At 41.6% G+C, this 22,078-nt stretch overlaps 1 protein-coding gene across 1 annotated transcript; it reads left to right on the forward strand.

The window, feature by feature from the left end:
• Window positions 1–403: 403 nt before the first annotated feature.
• On the forward strand, window positions 404–21,832 carry LOC149321185 (antigen-presenting glycoprotein CD1d-like). The gene is made up of 6 exons (XM_089517120.1): window positions 404–507; window positions 10,981–11,256; window positions 12,831–13,112; window positions 16,963–17,244; window positions 19,104–19,203; window positions 20,374–21,832. The coding sequence occupies exons 1-6, from the start codon at window positions 420–422 to the stop codon at window positions 20,399–20,401; spliced, it is 1,056 nt and encodes a 351-aa protein (XP_089373246.1). The 5' UTR covers window positions 404–419; the 3' UTR covers window positions 20,402–21,832.
• Window positions 21,833–22,078: the final 246 nt, after the last annotated feature.

Consider the following 22,078-nt stretch of genomic DNA (forward strand, 5'->3'; position numbering starts at 1 on the left):
GGAAAGTGGAGGAGGGAGGGAGAGGAAGGAGGAGAAAGAGAATGCATGGGAAGGATGGAGAAGGAGGAGGAAGAGGATGAAGAGGACTGGGAGGAAAGGCCTTATTGCTGAAGCCCTCCTGGGGCGGTGCCAGTCCTGGGGCACTGGGCAAGGCGCCCATTGATCTTTGTGGCTGTAGCTGCTGGAGCTAAAGCCCTTCCTTTCTTCTGCTGCTGAGGAAGGAAGGCAGGGAGGGAGGGAGGGCCAGGGGGGTCCCTTCCTTCCATGTGAAGGCCACTCAGGGCTGGGCCCTCCTCCCTGGGGCTGCTTGGGTTCCCTATTTGGCTTGGAAGGCAGGCTGTCAGGCAGGCAGGCCTTGGGGGGAGGAGAGAGGGGCCCTGCTTTCGATTTCCCTTCCTGAACTGCTGCCCTCAAGGAGCATGCAGCTGCAGCAGGGGCTCCTTCTCTCCTGGAGGGGCCTGGTGCTGCTCTCCTCCCTTCCTTTCTGGGGAGAGGGAGCCCAGGGGGGTAAGTAAGTCCCTTTCCTCACTATTCCCAGGAAAACATTCAGGGGTGGGGGGCTGTGTTGGCCATTTACCAAATCCAAACAAAACAAATCCACCAAACAGTGGTGAGATACTTTTATGGGGCCAGCCAAAATGCACCAGATACATGTTGCAAGCTTGAGAAGCTCCACTAGCTTCTTACATTGTAACCCAGTTGTCCCCAAACTGTGCCCTTTAAAGGATTTTGGACTTCAGCTCCCAGAATCCCAGGCTATTGACCCACATGGGCGAGGCTTCTGGGAGCTGAAGCCTAAAATCTTTTAAAGGGCACAGTTTGGGGGCCACTGAATTAGAGCAATGGCACATTACCTGACATGCTGCCTGAGCCTGGAAAGAGAAGAGAGGTTATTGTTCCTTCGTCCACACCAGTGGTTCCAACTTTGGTTCTCCAAATGTTTTGGACTTCAGCTCCCAGAATTCCTGACATCGGGACAAGCTTAGCTGGGACTTCTGGGAGCTGAAGTCCAAAACAGCTAAAAGACCAACGTTTGGGAATCACTGGTATAGTGTGGGGTTGGATTAGATGACCTCTGAGGTGCCCCCCCAACTCTGCAGTTCTAGGGTCAATAGTAACAGGATTGTCTTTAATTCAGATGAGAGCCAGAGAGAGAGAGAGCACTGGACTTCCTTCCGTACACTTCTGGAGTTATGCCTTTTCAGGCGTCCATACGCCTCTTGAGCAACAATGGCTACTTCACTTCTGAAAGCCGTTCCCTATGAGGAGAGACTTAGGGGGCTGGGTATTCTTAGCCTGAAGAAGAGAAGGTTAAGAGGGGATATGATAGCCCTGTTTAAATATTTGAAGGGATGCCATATTGAGGAAGGAGCAAGCTTGTTTTCTGCTGCTCTAGAGACTAGGACCCAGAGCAATGGATGCAAGCTCCAGGAAAAGAGATTCTACCTCAACATTAGGAAGAACTTCCTGACAGTAAGGGCTGTTTGACAGTGGAACACACTCCCTTGGAGTGTAGTGGAATCTCCCTCCTTGTAGGTCTTTAAGCAGAGGCTGGATGGCCATCTGTCGGGGATGCTTTGATTGTGATTTCCTGCATGGCAGAATGGATTTGGACTGGATGGCACTTCGTGGTGTCTCTTCTAGCTCTATGATTCTATGATTCACCCTAATGATGAGAGCTGATTTGCCCTCCAGAGGTTGTTGGACTGCAAACCCCAGCATCCTTGACCCATGGCTATGCTGCCACTGGGCTCCTGTCACTTGCAATTCAGCTATATCTGGTGACATCCATAGGCTCACCTATGATTAAAAAATGTGTGTGAGGGGGAAAAGCTGAACTTTTCCCCCTCACACTTTAAACAATGACAGACATTTTAGATTTTAAAAAAATGAAAATAAACATTGGAAAACAATGCTTTACATGGTTGCAGCTGCTTGTATTCTTTTTGCCAAAAAATGGAAAGAACAACACCAACAATGGATGATAAAACCTATTGATGTTTAGAGCATTATAGGCTTACGTGTTTGCTAAATAACAAATCTCTAAAAACTGTTGATGAAGACTGGCTTCCTATAATAAAACATTGGAAAGAAAAATGGGATGATCTGATTTTATAGAACTAGATTTTATAGACCTAGATAGAGTTTATAGAACAAAAGACATACGTGAAAATCCAGATAAACAACATGTAATGTTATTGGGGCTTCTCATTTTAAGGTACTACTTTTATTATCATTCACTAATTGTAATTTGCTCACTGTGTTGAAGTCCAACTGATAGATGTGGAACAGACAGATAAGATGTTAAGAAATATTAGATTTAATGGGGTGACAGAACATAACTATCGATTATGCTTTCAGAAAGTTAATGAAAAACCAGGAAGAAGTACAACTATGGCAGATATATAATACTGCAATTATGGTGATTGTTGTGGATTATATATATTATAAGAAAACAAAATAAAATGTGTGGTTTTAAAGCAATAGCAATAGCAGCTTCATTTATATACTGCTTCATACTACACACTACACTTAATCTTAGCTGAAAGGCCGAGAAGCAAACTAAGCAGTCTCTAAAGCGGTTTACAATTGTAAGCTAATTGGTGGCAACAAACTGGGTACTCATTTTAGCAACCTCAGAAGGATGTAAGCCTGAGTCGAGCTTGAGCCCTGGCTAATATAAAACTCGCAACCTTATGGTTTTGAGTGAGTGGCTGCGGTACTGTGCCACCAGGGCTTTAAAGCAACACAGAAGAGCAGAAGATCCTTGCCATGCGCTTTTCAATATATATATATAATTTGGTCAGGCAAAATGCAAAAGTGGGCAGAAATATTTTTAATGGGCAAGAAGAGTAACAAATATGTTAAGGTTGAAAGTGAATCTTTGAAACTACTGTACCTCAACCACGTCTATCAGACTTTCTCCTTGCTGAGATGACAATTTCCAGAGGCCAAAGTCTACCATCCACCATGGTATTCTTGTAAACAAGCTAGTAAAATGTAGTGTAGACAAGACCACTGTTAGATGGATTTGCAATTGGTTGACTGGCTGAACCTAAAGGGTACTCTACAATGGCTCCTCTTCATCCCAGAGGGAAGTGACTAGTCCGGTGCCACTGGGATCCGTCCTGGGCCCAGTTCTATCAGTGTCTTGGATGAAGGAATGGAGGGCATGCTTATCAAATTTGCAGATGACACCAAATAATTTGTGTGGGTAGCTGCCAGGGGTCCCCTCATTGGGAAAAAGGACCTTGAAGCAGTGGTACATACACTAGTTATCTCTTGTCTTGATTTCTGTAATGCGCTCTACATGGGGCTACCCTTGTGCCAGGCTCGGAAGTGTCAATTAGTTCAAAATATGGTAGCCAGGTTGGTCTCCGGTCCATCAAGGTCTGACCATATAACACCTGTTTTAAAATCTCTCCACTTAGGGTTGCCATTTCACGGTGGTGGGTGGGACTTTCCCGCCCCCTGGGGGGCGTGCCCAGTCCCGTCCCGACCCCGACCCCGGGTGGCTGCCCAACTCTGAGCTCCCAGGGCTGCTGCCTGCCTTCTATAGAGTGCTGCCTATGAAACATGCCTGGAGCAGCAGCAGGAGGACTGAAACCAGCAGGGGCGGGGTCTGCTGCACTGCCCTGCCTCTATTGGCCAGCCCTCTGCTTCCTTATTTGGGCATGATGCTCCAAATTCCAAGCGGAGAGGGCTTTGCAGGCAAGTCGCTTTTTGTTCTTCCCCTCTTTCTCTTTCTCTTTCTCTTTCTCTTTCTCTTTCTCCTCCTTCTCTTCTTCTTGTTATTCCGTTTTTTTCTTCTCCTCCTCTTCCCCTCCTCTTCCTCCTCTCCTTTTTCTTCCTTTCTTCCCCCTCCTCATCTTCTTTTTCTCTTTCTTCCTCTCTCTAAGCCCCCCTCCTCTTCTTCTCAGGGGTCCAGGGCTTCTCAAGGCTTTGCCCCCATTAGAAAAGAAAAAAAGCTTTGGATCTGTCCCATAAATCCCTCCTAAGTTGAGACATACCTGGGAAAAAGAGGGGGTGAGGGGTTTGGGGGGTTTGGAGGGGGCAAGGAAAAGGAGGAAGGGGAGAATTCCTAAGAAGGCTTGGGAGTGAGAAATGTAGTTTTCAATGGCACAAGGGACTGCCTGTGATCTTGCAAATGCTATGCCTGCTTGGAAGTGGGAAATGTAGTTTTCAAAGGCACAAAGGACTGCCTGTGATCTTGCAAATGCTATGCCTGCTTGGAAGTGGGAAATGTAGTTTTCAATGGCACAAAGGACTGCCTGTGATCTTGCAAATGCTATGCCTGCTTGGAAGTGGGAAATGTAGTTTTCAAAGGCACAAAGGACTGCCTGTGATCTTGCAAATGCTATGCCTGCTTGGGAGTGGGAAATGTAGTTTTCAAAGGCACAAAGGACTGCCTGTGATCTTGCAAATGCTATGCCTGCTTGGGAGTGGGAAATGTAGTTTTCAAAGGCACAAAGGACTGCCTGTGATCTTGCAAATGCTATGCCTGCTTGGGAGTGGGAAGTGTTCTTGTAGAATTTGGGGGGGGGAGGTGTTTGGCCAGAAAGAGAAGTACATTTCAGCCTTCTGTCTAGGAATAATGCCAAAATGTCCTCCATTTTGAGCATGCCTAAAAAACATGCATTTATATTAACATTTTAAAAAAGTATAAATTTTTTCACGTGTCCTCCATTTTTAAAAAAAACATGTCCTACATTTGAAAATGTTGCCCTACATTTGTCCTACATTTGTCCCAGTTTGGAGGTCCTGCCTTATGGCAACCCTATCTCCACTGGCTGCCAGTCAGCATCCAGGCGCAGTATAAGGTGTTGGTTATTACCTTTAAAGCCCTACATGGCTCGGGCCCGAGTTACTTACGGGAACGCCTCTCCCTACACAATCCACCCAGCACTCTCAGAACATCTGGGAAGAATCTATTGGAATAAAAAACTAGATTAATAACGACTTCCCAATAAACTTTCACTGTCGCTGCTCCAAACTATGGAATGGCCTACCAGAAGAGATCTGTCTGATTGCCACCTAGGATGCCTTTAAAAAGGCAGTTAAGAGATGGATCTCTTCCAGTGGGCTTACCCATCCGATCCTGTATAAGAAATAATAATAATAATAATAATAATAATAATATGCTTTATTTATATACTGCTCTTCTGAAACGATCAAAGCGGTTCACAGAATCATAAAAAACTTTCACAGTATAAAAACAACATTTCAATATATCTATCAATAAAAACAAATAAAAACTAAACATCAATAAAACAAGCATGGAATCTATCAATTGTAATTAACCATTTATATCAGGGGAGACAATCTCTATGAGGAGTCCAAAGGGAATGCTAATCGGAAGAGGTGGGTCTTTAAAGCCTTTTTGAAGGCGTCCAATGTGGAAATCATCCGAAGCTCTTCTGGAAGTTTATTCCAGTACGTTGGTGCAACTGAAGAAAATGCTCTCTGGTGAGTTGCTGCTAATCTCACCTTAGGGTGTACTAAAAAAATTTTTCCTGATGTTCTGAGAGTGCGGGGCGGACTATATGGAAAGAGGTGTTCCCTCAAGTAACTCAGGCCCAAGCCATATAGGGCTTTATAGGTAATAACCAAGACTTTGTATTGAGCCTGGAAGTTAATAGGCAGCCAGTGTAAAGATCTTAGTACTGGTGTTATATGGTCTGACCTGAAGGTTCCAGCTACCAATCTGGCTGCCGCATTTTGAACTAGCTGAAGCTTCCAAACCTGGTACAAAGGTAGCCCCATGTAGAGCGCATTACAGAAATCCAAGCGAGAGGTTACCAGTGCATGTACTACAGTTTCAAGGTCCTTTCAGTTTAGACAGGGACGCAGTTGGCGTATCAGCCAAAGCTGGTACCAAGCACTCCTGGCCATCACATCCACTTGAGATGATAACTGTAGAGATGAATCCAGGAGTACTCCCAAACTGCAGACTTTGTCCTTTAGGGAAGTGTGACCCCATCCAGGACAGGATGACAAATTTCCCTGCCTGGGCCTGGGGTACCTATCATGAGTACCTCTGTTTTCTCTGGATTCAGCTTGAGTTTGTTTCCCTCATCCATCCCATTACTGACTTCAGGCAGGCATCCAAAGGAAAGACGCCATCCTTAGTCACTGTATCAGTTGGAGACATGGAGAAATAGATCTGGGTGTCATCAGCGTACTGATAACACCGAGCTCCATGTCTCCAGATGATCTGTCCCAACGACTTCATGTAAATGTTAAATAGCATGGGGGACAGAATGGCACCTTGGGGGACGCCAGATGTCAGCTCTGTTTTATGAGAGCAGCTGTCCCCCAGCCTCACCATCTGGAATCTTCCCGAGAGGTAGGACCGGAACCACTGGAGCGCAGTGCCACCAATACCCAACTCTCTCAAGCATTCCAGAAGGATATCAAAAGCTCCACTCCTATCACCAGAAAATTCTGTGATCTATGGTTGTTGTTATTATTGTATGATGGCCTCTGTTAATTTTAATCGAAGTATGATTGTTTATTGACTGTGTTTTTGTATTGTATACTTTGTATGCATTGTATTGGTTGTAATCCTGCCTCGATCTGCAGGGAGAGGCAGGAAATATAACTTATTTATTTGTTTGTTTGTTTGTTTATTATATATACTCGACTACCGGTATGTTGAGGCAGATTTTGGGGGCAAAATTGTGTACTGTATTTTGATATGACTCATAGTTAAGTCAAAGATAAAACTTAGGAGCATGTAACAAAGGAAATAAAAGACAAACCAAATTAAAACAATGCCAAAGAATTTACAAAATTCTGGCTGGCATAACTGTTGGTGCTCATGCTAACATCTGGATGGATAAGGGATCTACAGTAAATGTAGTGTGTACCAGGTTCTGCCAGGGTTAAGAAAATGCACACATGTCTAAAAGGATGAAAAGGCAAAGCAAAGAAAATCGCGACTGTGTTAGCAGTGATTTATAGCCTTTAGCTTTAACATAACTTTGCCTAATTTTAATCCAGAAAAGCTCACAAATATGGACCAATGCCATATTCAGATCCTTCAAAGCCTAATTCCACCCAGTGCTCCTTTAAGGTGAAGTGCCAAAGAGCTACTACTACTGCCAGTTTCCCACTCAGGAAGTTAAAAAGGCTAAAAGTGGTGCCATGGTAAAAAAAAAGTACAGGGAGTTGGTGCTTCTTTTAGGTGTGTCCAGAACGAACTAAGCACTCGCCTTTCGCTCCTCTATTCAGAGAACAGGATGGTTCTTTTCTTGATAAGAGTTAAAGTTCAATTCTTATATTTACCCATGGATAAATCGACCCAGGTTTTTTGGGTTAATTTTTACTAGAATTTCTAGACTTATACATGAGTGTGTGTGTGTGTGTGTGTGTTAGAATAAACTGATTGACTGATATACTGAGTAAATAAAAGTTTAAGCCATTAAAAAGAAATTGAAGGTGGCCACAAGACCCTTCAGTTATACATCATTAATTTGTCTCATGAGAACAAATTGTTCTTGTCAACCCTTTAAAAATGCACACAGTAAAACAATTTTTCAGTAAAATAATAGCTTTGTAATATCATGTTAGGGTCTAAATACCCTGAATGGCATCAGATTCTATCTGATCTTGGAAGTTAAGAAGGGTCAGTCCTGGTTAGTCCCTGGATGGAAGACTGTCAATGAGTACCAGGTGCTGTAGTAGACTACATTTCAAAGGAAGGAATTGGCAGAACTATCTGTGAATATTTCTTGGTTGAGAAAACCCTATGAAATTCATGGGGGTTGACGTAAGTTGGCCGGTAGTTTGAAGACACACACACACACACACACACACACACACACACACACACACACGGCCCAAACCAAAGACAGATACCTGGTTCTCAATCCATGTACTGTTATTCAAATGCTTGGCATTGTTTATTTTTGTGCTACCTTGACAGTGTTATCTTGTGTACACCAAGTGGTGATAGTATCCATTAAACCTACTGTCAGTCTAGATTGTAACACAATAAAATATTGAAAGGTCAAAGGGGAATGAATACTTCTGCAAGGCACTTTATTTTATTTGATTTTGCATCCTAATCAGAAGCAGGCTAGGTTCCTAGGCATTGTTATCAACTCAAAAGTAAAATATGTGTTTGTCCAGGTTCCCTCCAAACAAGGATTTTATCATGCATTTGGCATTCCTCATTCACAGAATTGTATGGGAGAGATCCAGATGAGATTTTCCACCTTCTATATTTTCTTACTTCTGTTGTTTTGCTCTTTTTCTCCCCTCCATAAAAGAAATCTGCTAAGGAGAGAAAAAGGAAGTACAGTAGTAACAGTTCTTCCGTTTCTTTTGACACAATAGTGTTAGTAGCTGTCTTTTTGGAAAGCATCTTCTCTCTATGGTGGCAAAACAGTATGGAGTAAATAGAGCTTAATCCTGCCTCTTGCAATAGTTGAAAGGTAGCTCAAAGCTTAGGAGTGGGCAAAAGCACCTCTCTGGCTATTGCTGGACTGCAGCTTCCATAAGCCCTAGTCAGCAGTGTCAGTGGTAAAGAATGCTGGGAGCTGCAGAACAACATCTGGAGGGCCACAAGCTGCCCACCCGTGTAAATGAAGCTTCTTAGTTACTGTGGCTAATGTGGCAGGAAAGAATAGCTGAATAAAAGCAGATGTGAGAAAGCTTTGCTGAAAGATGAACAACTGGAGCTGTCTCTGGTTTCCTGTCTCACTTTAAGGATGTCAAGAACCACAGTCAGAACAAGATGAACAGCAGAGCTGAGATGTTTCAGCTTCCTGGGCTCTAATTGTGTTTTGGTGCTTTTTTTTGAATGGTGGCTGATCTCACTAAATATTCTGGCCCTGTCCTGCTAGAGTCTTAAGGCTGGCAGATCTTTCCAGTCTGAAAAACAGTTTGCTTTGCATGTTGTTGGGATGGCTGATTCCACCATCATTTTCTGCCTTTGCTCTGCTACAGAGTTTCTGGCTGTCTCTGCTTCTTCTGGCTTGCCTTTCTTAGCAACCCATTGCTGATGACGTACAGTGGGCGCCACAGCTTCCTCTTCACTCGCATGGTACCTAAGTGTTTATATTGAACAATGGCATTTGGTCAGTCCAAACATTTCTTTGGCAGGCAGCCAACTATAAATGCTGGATGAAATTTGCAAATTCCCCCTATTGTTTCAAGTTTGGACGGTAGTACTGTAATTTCAGTGGTTATTGTTTAAACAGCTCTGTTTTTTAATTTGGTTTAAAACATTAGAACATTGTGATCTATAATATTTCTGTGAAATGTCTTTATGAAATTTGGTTTGAAAGTTTATTTGAAATATTCACAGTAAGCGGGACAGGAAGTTTATTTCTGGATCAGAGTTAATAGTAATTAACACAAACAACAGCAACAACAACAACAATAATGTGTTAATAATTGTCATTACTTGTATCCAGTTGCAGCCATGTACTCTTACTCTCTGTTTCTCTCACTCTCTCTGCATACCTGAAGCCGTTCTAACAGTATACAGTGGGCACTTGGTATCCATTGGAGTTAGATTCCAGGATCCCTTGTGGGTTCCAAAATCCATGGATTTCTAAGTCACATTAAATATAATGGCATAGTAAAATGGTGTACCTTATATACAATGGCAAAATCAGTGGTTGCTTTTTGGAATTTATATATTTTTAAAATATTTTAATGTCATAGATGGTTGAATCCATGAATAAAGAATCCATGGATAGGATACAGAAAATCGGCTGTACTCTCTGTATCTGAGAAAGTGGATCATAATCCACATAAAGTCATGCTTATCAGTCAACCTTAAAGTCTCACCAGATTCTTTGCTTTTGTGCTGGAACGCAGAAACTTAATCAACTTCTGTGTTGATGAAGATATTTTGGAGGTGCAGTTTGTTACAGAGGGAGTGGTTAAAACTGCAGCGGCCCCTACAACATTGCCCTGACTAAATATACAATCATCTCCTATCTCTAACTATACATTCAACATAAAACACAGACCTTCCTATCTTGTACACAGGAATAATCTTTAACAATTCATTTGTGATCCTTATTATCTACTTATTTGTTCACTACTATCTGTGTGCTACATATTACTAAACGCTTCTAAGAGAGACTCTAGTTTCCTAAAATTTCTTCATGGCCATTTTAACATTTTTAGCTCTGTCATATTAGTTGCATTTACTTAAAAGTATTTTAATCTATGAAGCCTTCTACATAAAGTTCCTTTTCTTCCTGATGTAAAAAAGTTATCACACTTTCCCATTCCTTAAAGAAGTCCTCCATGTTTTCGTCGTTTAGTAATCTTGTCAATTTGTCCATTTCGGCCAATTCGTAGATTTTATCTATCCACTCTCCTACATCAGGGATGTTTTCTTCTTTCCATTTTCGCGCCAAAACCATCCTTGCTGCAGTAATCAAATGAAATATTATTCTCCCATAATTTTTTTCTAAATTGCCATCCATTATATTAAGTAGGTAAATTTCAGCTTTGAATTCCATTTTAATTTTTAACATATGTCTTTGTATGTTAGAATGATTTGTAAGATGAAGAAACAAGACAGTATTAGTATGTGGAAGAGGGCAAGTGTAAGTGAGGAAAGATTGTATAGTGAAGAGGAGATATGAATGAATGAAAGGATTGGAGTGAGGAAGAGAAAGGGAGAAAAGAGAAAGGATGGGTATGAGAGAAGTCGGCGTATGAAGATAATAGGTTTTAATATACAGAAGGTATAATACTTTATATGTATATTTGCTTTTGTGTTTAGTATGATTTGTGTTTATGTTTGTCTGTGTTTTGTAAGTTTAATAAAATTTGAAATTAAAAAAAAAAAAACTGCAGCGGCCCCTGAAATTCCTTTCCCTGGACAATAATTAAATACACAAGAGTCCTGATGTCCTGTGCATATAAATACTATATGTCTGTCAAACTTCTGCTAAAAATTCAGGGATGAGGTCTTTTCACATTCTCTTCTCTCTCTGTGTGTCCGTCCAGCCTCCTTTCCTCTCCCAGTAGAACTCCATCCTTTTCAATTATTGCAGACCGTAGCATTCCAAAATTCTACTGTCACTGATGGCATGGAAGCAAATGCTTTCCTGGGAGACATAGAGACCCATTCGCTTGACAGCCAGAAGATCAAATTCCTCCAACCATGGGCCAGTAGTGCCTTCACACCTCAAGAATGGGACATGCTGGAGAAGATAATCAATGCCTACCTTATAGGCTTCAAAAAAACCATCAACGACATGGCTAAGACTTTTAATGCTAGCTGTGAGTACAAAGATCATGATTAGTCTGTTCTTCAAGATATGCTGTTGGTCTCCTCATGAGTAAATATCCTGCCTTGATCAGAAATGGGCAGCTTGTGGCATATGGGCCACAGGCGGGACCCCTGCTGTTTTTAAGCCCTGGATTATCACTCATTGCCAAATAAATGTTGTTTATTACATGGAGAACTGGCTGCTCCTGGAAGCTTCCAGAAGAACAATTCTCCTCCAAAGCAAAGCAAGTGGCCTTGAGTTTCCTTTTAAACATTCTTTGAAAAAATGTGAAGTCAGTTTGGCTATTTTTTTTTAAAAATTAAATTCCAAAGCCTAATAAATTTGGGCAGGAGTGTGTGCCCCACAATGTGTTTTGGAAGGAAATGGGCATCAGATTTAGAACTAGCCGCATAATCCTCAGCTTCTGACCTTCAGGTGAGAAAAGTCTTTTACTTCTACTGCCTGACTCCACCATTCTTCTCTCCGAACACATCTTATTCCCAATTTGGTCCTGGCTATGTAACTAACAAATCAAGGGCAGACGGGGAGGAAGAAGGTTGATGAGGCCCATGATTTTTCTTGTCAGCATGATAGGTCCTGACATGTCCTTGCCCACCACAAATGGCCATGATGGGTAGGGGACTCAGGGGTTGCTGGTCCAAAAAATAACTTTTTCTAAGCTCTTGGGAAGTCCTTCGAAAGTATGAATGTGGACATTCTCCACACTGGCCTCAATGTCCTGGGTCAGAATATCTGAAGAACTGCTCTTGCCATTTGTGACCCTGTTGACTGATGGAATATCCCGCACAGAAGGGATTAGCCTACTCTCCCCAAAGATGATGATGATGATTAAAGTTTTTTTATATAGTGTTGTACATTTTACACAGCACTTCACATAGTCATTTAACAAATTTAAAGATAAAAACCTAAAATCAGAAGGCAACAAAATTATAAAATAATGACTTATTAAAATAACTCTAAAACAGTAGGCTATAAAAACATCTAATACATACTTATTTAATGGTAAAAATCAAGCTGTAAGCAGAAAAGCTTCCCTAAACAAAGTTGTCTTTAGTTTGGACTTGAACTCAACTAAGGAAGTGATGTGGAAGACCACAGCCCTACCCCTGCTGTAGCGAAAGACTCCCATCTCTTACCTACAAGGATTCCTGTCCCTCCACATTTGCGGCTTTGACTTTTGCAGATTTGATTATTCACATATTTTATTAATATATTCTCTCTAGGAATATCAAGGTCCTCCAGCACAACTCTATGGTCAACTTTAACCAAAAGTTGCACTGAAGGACCTAGAGATTCCTAGAGAGAACACTCCACTAGGCATTTGTAGCTCCTCCAGCACAATTCTGTGGTCAATGTCTGGCAGATGTTGACCACAGAGTTGCACTGAGGGACCCAGAGATTCCTAGAGAGGTGTTCTTTCAAGAGAAAACATAGTGTTTTTGTTATTTGTGGTTTTCCCACATTGACGGGGGTCCTGTGCCCCTAACCCCAGCGAATGTGGAGGGACGAGTGTATTTTCTTCTGTTCCTCAATAACTGGTGGTTTTCACATTTCAATCCCCAGATCCTTTTGTTATTCAGGCCTTGGTTTTTTGTGAGATTGAATCTAATGGGACAACGAGAGGTTTCTATAACGGTGCTGCAAATGGAGAAGTGATGGTTGTATTCGATGCTGATAATGCTGCCTGGGTTGCCCAAAAGAAGGATAAGCTCACTCTCAGCGTTCAAGCCTACCTCAACAAAGACAAGGGCACAATTTCAACCCTTCGCAGCCTGTTGTCAAACCAGTGTATCAAAGCTCTCAAGAGCTTTCTTCAAGCTGGAAAGGCAAGTCTGGACAGGCAAGGTAAGGCTAGAGTGTAGCATTTTATAAACATTTTTATGTAACCCTAAAGGAACCAGATCTCATTTGATCTTGGAAGCTAAGCCCGGTCAGCCCTGTTTGGTACTTGGATGTAAGGCCACTAATGAATACCAAGTGCTGTAGGCTATATTTCAGAGGAAGGAACTGGCAAAACCACCTCTGAGTATTCCTTGCCTAAGGAGAGACTATGAAATTAATGGAGTTGCCATAAGTCTAAAAGCAACTTCAATGCATGTAAACAGAGTATTGTTATATGGGAAATAAGTCAAATGTTATGAACTTTCGGTGTTTACATAGAATCATACAGTTGGAAAAGACCACAAGGACCATCCAGTCCAACCCTCTGCCATGTAGGAACTCTCAAAGCATCCCCAACAGATGGCCATCCAGCCTCTGTTTAAAGACCTCCAAGGAGGGAGATTCCACTACACTCCGAGGGAGTGTGTTCCACTGTCAAATAGCCCTTACTGTCAGGAAGTTCCTCCTAATGTTGAGGTGGAATCTCTTTTGCTGTAGCTTGCATCCACTGTTCTGTGACTTGTTCTCTGGAGCAGCAGAAAACAAGCTTGCTCCCTCCTCAATAGGACATCTTTTCAAGTATTTAAACAGGGCTATCACAGGGACGTAGCCAGGATTTTAGGAAGGGAGGGGTCCAGACTAAGTACCACCATTATAATGGGGCTTGGGCGCGGCGGCGCAGCTGCACACACCATTCATTTTTCTAATGGAAGGGGGGGTCCGGACCCCAAGAACCCCCCCTCCTGGCTAAGTCCCTGGCTATCATATCACCTCTTAACCATCCCTTCTCCAGGCTAAACATCCCCAGCTCCTAAGGCATTCCTCATAGGGCATGGTTTCCAGGCCCTTCACCATTTTAGTCACCTTCCTTTGGACACGGTCCAGTTTCTCAACGTCCTTTTTGAATTGTGGTGCCCAGAACTGGACACAATATTCCAGGTGAGGCCTGACCAAAGCAGAATAGAGTGGCACTATTACTTCCCTTGATCTAGACATCATACTTCTATTGATGCAGCCTAAAATTGCATTGGCCTTTTTAGCTGCCACATCACACTGTTGACTCATGTTCAGCTTGTGGTCTGCTTGGACTCCCAGATTCCTTTCACACGTAGTCTCCCTAGGCCAGGTATCCTCCATCCTATATCTATGCATTTCATTTTTTTGCCCTAAGCATGGCCAGGGGGAGGCAGTTATCCAAAAAAGTAACTTTTCCAAGGTATAGTTCCTAAGGCAGACTCTACTTATTTGATTGTATTTGTCTCTTACCTTTCCTCCAAGGTGCCCAAGTTGACATACATGTGCCTCCCTCCTGTTTTTATCCTTACAACAATTCTGTGAGATGAGTTAAGCTGAGAAATGGAGACTGGCCCTACGGTGATGTTGGCGGTGGTGGTTCATAAGCAAATTGGTTTTCTTCCCACGTTAAGAAACAATGTAGGAAACCATTCTGAAGAAGGGCTGTGTCTGCCCTATTAGGTCTTATGTTGTGTATCTCAGACATCACAGTGATCACCGTTCATATTATGATGAATAATCAGAAGTCAGCAGGTGGATATTTCTGTTGTCTCCAAGATTGGAGATCTTGAGCAGTAAATTTCTGTATGTGCTGAGCCAGCTAAAGCATCTCCCAGTATTGATGAAGCACTGCTCCCATGATTTTCAGCACTGGTCAAGTTTTCTGTGGCTGATGGGAACTGCAGCCCAACAGCATTTGAGTCTGCCCTCAGCCCTCAGTTATGATGCACTTGTATCCAGGAAAAATCATATTGTAGAGCTGACCTGGAGTAGTCAGAATGATGGGGTTTTGTGTGTATGTGTTGGAAGGAAAAAGAAGAAGCTAAACATCTCTTATACCCAAAACATTTTTTCTAAGAATCTTCAAAATACTTTTGGTATGATTTTAACTATGGGGAAACAAGGGGAGAGGAAAGTAGTGACATTTAAGCATTTAGTGTTCCAGACATTTGGTCTGTTAAAAATTCACCTAGTACAGAATTGCATGGAAATTTGGTGGCCTTGCAGATGTTGCAGAACTTCAACACCCACCATTTTTTACTATTTTAGTGGCTGGCTAAAGCAACTGGGTATTGCAGTTCAGCAATATCTGGAAGGCCACACAACTTCCACCCCGACCTAGATTTTTTTTAGAGCAGTGGATCCTTTCCTTTATTCTATCAAGAAACAGGAAACTAAAGATATGCAGAAAAGGAGAAGTTTGAGGAGCAAATGCCAAATATATCGTGCCCCGAAGATGTGGAGTTCAGCAGAAAGTATTTTTCTCTTGGACTACAAAATATCTTATGTCAGCTCTAAACAAAAGAAATGTAGAAATTGGTTGCCTTGCTGCTAAATATAAAATGGGACAGTGTACAGTACTTGGGAGCTTGAAAGAATGAAATGGAATTTTAAGTTAACTTTTAAAAGAAGTGATAGAAGGACAATAGCCTTGCTTTGTCCGCTGCTGGAAAAAATAGATTCCCAGTTTTAATTTACTTTACTTTAATAGCATTTTTGTTCTGTCGTTCAGTGGAAGTGACTCTGGGTGGCTTGGAATGAGGTCAGTAACAAAGAAGATACATGCACACTTGCACACACATCTGATTCCTAGGCTCAGAGTTTAAAAATCGTGACACAAAAGGAAAAAGTGTTGGTGAAAAAGAGGGGAAGCAAAGTCAGGGATGTATGTGTGTATGTGCCTTCAAGTCACCTGTGGATTTAAAGCATTCCCATGAGTTGCACAGGGTTTTCTTAGGCAAGAAACACACAAAGTTCCTTCCTATGAAATATAACCTACAACACTTGGTATTTGTTGGCTGTCTCCTATCCAAGTACTAACCAGAGGTGAACCTGATTTGCTTCCAAGATCAGACAGGATCTGGAGCATTTCATATGAGGTCTTAAAGTTACAAAGTGATCATTATGAGAAACACATAAGGAACAGCAATCCTTATTGTAATCCAAAGCAGTTGAGGCTGTTTTGTTCTTGAGTGTCCAAGACCTGGTACCTGTTGCGTGATGCCAACTCCCTCTTGTCACTGCCTTATCTTCAAAGCATTGTTGGAAACACCTTGCCATTGACAGGGAAAACCCATCACTAAGCTCCCAGTAACACTGATATAGTGCTAATCCTCAGGTGCAGTAAGTGATTCCTGTGCCAGTTCCAGCACTGAGCAGTCATGTGGTATCAGTATTTCTTTCCCACTACACTATTTCAGAACAGCTTTTTTTTTTAAAAAAACTTTCTTTTATTCATTTATTTGGTTAAACTTTATTAGCATAATTGTGTTAACTCTTACACACATACATACACACAATGAAATGCATGCTGGATAGGGCATAGGGCAGGGAAGCTGGGTTAAGGACTAAGGCAGAAGAGAGTGCATGGGACCAGCAAGAGCCTGATTGTGCTATAGAAGAGATATGCTATAGGGAGAGCTCCAAAACCAGGAAGTATCCACTTCCTTTCAATAATGCAATCACGGCGAGAATGGGGGTCATGTGATAAAGTCCTAGGACAATAGGTCCAGAAACCAGTATGGCATGAATCCCCAGTGTACATAATGATATACCTAGATGATTTTTAAAATTTTAAATTTTAAACAATGAATTTTAAATGTCGATTCTTTTAATATGTATGTGTCTTGTTTGTTCTTTTAAACTGACATATGTTTTAACTGAAATTGCATTTTAACTGACACATATTTGTCGGTCCTTTGTTCTTCCCCACAGCAGACCATGGGGAGAGGCGGATAAGAAATACTAATTGTTGTTGTTGTTGTTAAGTGTAGCTTCTGAGAACTGCTCTGTTTTTCAGAGGTGCCTGATGCTGTGGTTTTTGCTCAGGAGTCTCCTGACTCTTTGCTGTTAGTTTGCCGAGTCACTGGTTTCTATCCACGCCTGGTGAATGTCTCCTGGCTGCAAGATGAGAAGGCCTTACCCAGCTCAGCAGTCAACTCCACTGGCATCTTGCCTAACCATGACCTGACCTATCAGACCAGGAGTTCTCTGACTATTAAGTCAGCAGATATTGCACATAGTTATGCTTGCAGAGTGGAGCACAGCAGCCTGGACAAGAGAAGTCTTGTCATCCCTTGGAGTGAGTACTCTGATGCAGAAAAAGGTTGTGTCTCTATTCCTCTAGAAAAATATGTTCCCACTTAAGGACCCTATTTCTTGATGTAATAAACCTGGTCGGGAGGTACTTGGACATCAATGAGCAGATGGTCAGGATACCATGGTCCAGGCCCATGGCATCCTGTCCCAGGTTCTGACCCATGTCACTCTGGGCTGGCCATGCTTCCCACAATTGTTGTGTCTTCTCAGAAGGCCCCTACCATGGCCATAAGGGTGGAAATGAGGAACCTGGCTACACCCAAATGGCCAGGTGCTCCTTTTCAGCATCACAGATTGTGGTGGGGGTCTTCAGAGAAGATGTGACAGTGGTGGAAGATAAGGAGTGTGTGGAGCTGTGTGGTGTTTCTGCTCTCACTGCAGCAAACAAATGTATTTTTGCGTGTCTAGACTGGCTGATACTGGCCTGGGGCTATTGTCCTGTGTCGTCCATATAAGATGATGCTAGGCTGGGGGGAACACAGGCCTTTTGGTCCATGTGTACAGACCTCACACAACAAAATATTGTTACTGTGATTATTTAGACTTTTGCAGCAAATTAAAGTAGCCAAATATAGTAATTGTTATCACACAAACATCTTTAGTATAGATTCATGTTGGGCCTTGTGTAATAAATCCATTTGCACTGATGACAACAGCCTTTCTCAGTCTGTAGTATTTTCTGTTTTGGTCTCCCAGCAACCACAGCCAACACAGCTAGTGAGCATTAATTATGGGAGGTCGCAAGCATGGGTTTGGATGATCTGAGCAGAGCAGTGGAGGGAAGGAGGTCTTGGAGGTATCTCACCTACAGGGTCAATATGAGTCGTAGTCGACTCAAGGACAGCTAATAGTAACAACAAACATGACACGCTCCACTTCATCTCCAAGCAGATGTCAAAACATAGATGCAATCTCCCTTAAGCAAAAAGGAAATACTAATATTAATAAATTGAAATATAATATGAAACAAATGTTAAATATTTGATGTCAGTGTATAAATCTATTTATTGAATCAGCATACCTAAATCCTGAGGTCTTCAAGAAATCATGAAATATCGATCTACATACAAATGTAGAAAATATTAATTGGAAAATACAATGGAAAAGCCTTTTAATAAAATCTGTATCTTGCCATATGAAAAAATACATTTAAAAATAATATATAACCCCAGTAAAGATTAAATACATAGACAAACATGTATCTAAAAATACTGAAGGAACTGTAGGCACTGGGTACATGTTTCTCAATGTGGTGGAAGTGTCCCAGTATTTCTGGATTTTGGAGAAATATATTTCTAATAATAAATCAATTTACAAACCAGTCAGTTCCAGTTAATCCAAAAATACAGTATGACTTTGCTTCATCTTTTGTAACAATCATAACGGATTATATAATAAAGAACTGGTTACATTGTCTTATACTGCTGTAAGACTTGATAATAACTCAGAACAGAAAAAATTTGGAGTGCCTCTAAGGTTAAAGCCTAGTATAAAAGAATTTGGGAAATAGCACTTACAGTTAACCCTATTGTACATGATAACAGAAGTGAACAGCCAGAATTTAGCTTTTCAATGTAGTAGTCCAAAAAAGTAACTTTTCTGAACTTGGTACAGACCATCACCATTTTTTTCTATTTCTAATCACGGTATACAATACACTGGCTGTTACCTGGGAAAGTTTGAGTAACAAAAATTAAGATGTTGCTCTAAAGCATTTGGACTGCCTTGGCTAAAGAAACTTAAATCATGGCTACACAGCTGGAAGCACTGTGACGTCTTTCTGTTGCTTTTCCTTGTATGATTGTGTTTCTTTCTTTCTGTCTGTCTCTCCACATTCTCCAGAAAGGAAATCTGGAGTGGCTGTACCAGTAATAATCGGCATCCTCGTTCCTTTGTTGATAGCTGTCTCAGCAGTAATATTTTATTGGTGGCGGAAACGTCGGTGAGTGTGGGGTGCTCACTGTTGGAAAAAGGATGCTAGATTTGATGCACCCTTGGTTAGATCCAGAATGACTTTTTCTTATATTCGGAACAAAGTGGAAAGTCTTTCTATCACATAGATGAGGGTTATGAGATAAGCCCAGAGGAAACATTAACTTGCTGGCAGGTAGTGTTAGAGTGGAGATGGAGCCAAGGCACACAGATAATCCTTATTCCCACATACACCCATTAGCATTCTAGACTGTCACTTGTTCTTGGTTTTTATGGGGCTCTGTAACCACATTTGGTTGAACACCAAGGTCCTGTGATCAGGAGCCCTTATAATGCTGGATTTCAATTTTGGGAAATCCATAGCGTTGTTGAGCTGAATTCAGAATCCTAAACATACTGTTGTGCTGTGGGTGTGGGACATTGGCTTACAGGCATACCCTTGTCATCTGTTTCACCTTATACATGAACTATGTGTACAGTCCAAGGAATAAACCTGCCCCAGGCTGTAGTAGTCCAAACAATGCTGATGTACTGGCATACCATTGCATCCTTTAATACCAAAGATATTACCCATTAGTGTTCAACAGAAATGTTCTTCTGTGCATGCTGAGCTCATGGCAGACAATACGCCTGTTCTGTGGAGCATGTACAATAAAATATTTGCCAGAACACTCTACAATATGCCCCATGGTCCTCTGACAGATGCTTTGATTTGGATTTCCTGCATGGCAGGGGGTTGGACTGGATGGACCTTGTGGTCTCTTCCAACTCTATTATTCTATGATTCTATGAAATAAAATAAAAGGTACAATAGCTAGCAGTACAAAAATATTCATGTATGAATCCATTTCCAGACCTGCCACTTCAGCAACACTGATAGGTAGAGTGCCATGCATTTTCACTTAATTACTCGAGGAGCACACAAACTACTGATACTAGAAACATCAAGAGATTCAGGAAGTGACTGGAGGGGAAGAAAATGCAAGTGCCACTTTGTTCCCCATTAGTACTGGATCCCATAGTTGGTGAGAAGCTTGGAGCAATTGAACCATTGATAATTAGGCACTGGTCATATGCTTGATCGCAGGGGGTTGGACTGGATGGCCCTTGTGGTCTCTTCCAACTCTATGATTCTGTTATTCTAATCACATTATCACATAACTTTCTGCTCTTTTTCCAGAGATTATGAAGGCATAAATCAAGCATAGCGTGCAGTCTGGGAAAAACTAAGGAAACCGATGTAGCAAGACAGAGAAGAAGCAACTATGCAAAACATGAGATATTCCATACCTAATATTCTCGTTGTGTACCTTCAAGTCATTTTCGGCTCATGGCAACTCTTAGGCAACCCTATCATAGGGATTTTTTGGCATGATTTGTTTAGAGGAGGTTTGCCATTGTCTTCTCCTAAGGCTGCTAGCTCTAGACTCCTGTATTTTGTCTCCTGTGTTGATACTTAGTCAATTTGCTTAGTAAACAATGACTCACACTGTAATAAATATGATTGATCACCAGGGTGTGTGTTTGTATGGAGCCACCTTATTATCAGCTTTCCTTACTATAATCCAAAGCTTTTTCTACACGCAGCCACAAATTATACTCCTTTCAAAATAAGCTGTGGGTCACATCCAATCATACAGTCAAATAGCCAGACTGCTGCTGCATGTAAATTATAGAGAAAGGAGATTCTAAAAAAAATTAAGAAATCAGTCTCTGTACCTGGAAAGAACCTGTAGGCCACTTAAAATCATGCACTTAATATCTAGAGGAGTGTCCTCCTTCATCTAAGCATGAGTCTCCTGTTGTCCAAACCTTCTTCCAATTCAAGAATGGTGTAAGGCTTAAATTAGGGTTCCATTCACACTAGAGAAATAAACCAGTGTGGAACCAATTTATTTCTGTGAAGTTCATATTTGCCTCAACTGCACTTGGTGCAGTTTGTGGGGAGGTGGCCAAAAAGCCCACTTAAACTGGTGCATTTGACACTAGACCCCTTAGTGGTTCTTTTTTTAAGCAACAATTTGAATCTTCTGTAGTATGACCATGCTACCAAATTGATTTGGATCATGCTGCATCGTTCCCGGAAATGGAGGCGCCTCCATTTTAAATCGATATGGTGGCAAATGTGAACAGCAACAGGGTTAAAATGGCATGGAGAGATTCAATTGCAGTAAATGTAGTGGGGACACCAAACTGATTCGGAATTGGTTCTGAATTGGCACAGAAATGTGAATCTCTTCGTTCAAATAAATAAGTGAATGGCCTCAATGTGTAACTAAAATGTGTCCATAAGAATAAAGATCAGAAACTCTTATAACAGGATCTTGCCACAAACCCAGATGCTCCACGTCTGCTTGGGCAGCAACATTGTAAGGCCCAATAACATCCTATCAGAGGTGCTTTTACTTAAATCCTAATGTGATACAGACCATCCTTTCTCAATAATGTCCCTTGGCACACTGAATGAACAGGACAGTCTCTACATCAGGGGATAAACAGATACAAGTTGGACATTAGAAATGGGAATACTCAAAAACCTGTTGCAGAGCATTTCTGCCTTCCTGCACATTGAATCCATTGCTCTGTGCCCCTACATGTGCTTTCTATTTGTTTGATTTCCTCTTTGATGATTTCCTCCTTTTTCCATTTCTTAAACAGGATATGTATAAGAAATTGAAAAGGGGGGTAAAGTGCAGAAAGGGCTCAGGCTTGCTAGAGAGGTTAAGAACAATAAAAACTTGGGGAGTATGTCCATAGCAAAAGGAAGAAAAAGGAAACCCCCAGTTATGCAGCGAAACTGTTACTTACTGTGGTTAATGTGGTACAAAACAACAGTGGATTGAAAAAGGAAGTGTATGAAAGGGTTTGTTCTCTCACACATATAT

The sequence above is a fragment of the Sceloporus occidentalis genome, unplaced genomic scaffold, assembly GCF_023333645.1.
Source record: "Sceloporus occidentalis isolate IW3139 unplaced genomic scaffold, rSceOcc1.0.p SCAF_1, whole genome shotgun sequence".
Taxonomy (NCBI): Eukaryota; Metazoa; Chordata; class Lepidosauria; order Squamata; family Phrynosomatidae; genus Sceloporus; species Sceloporus occidentalis.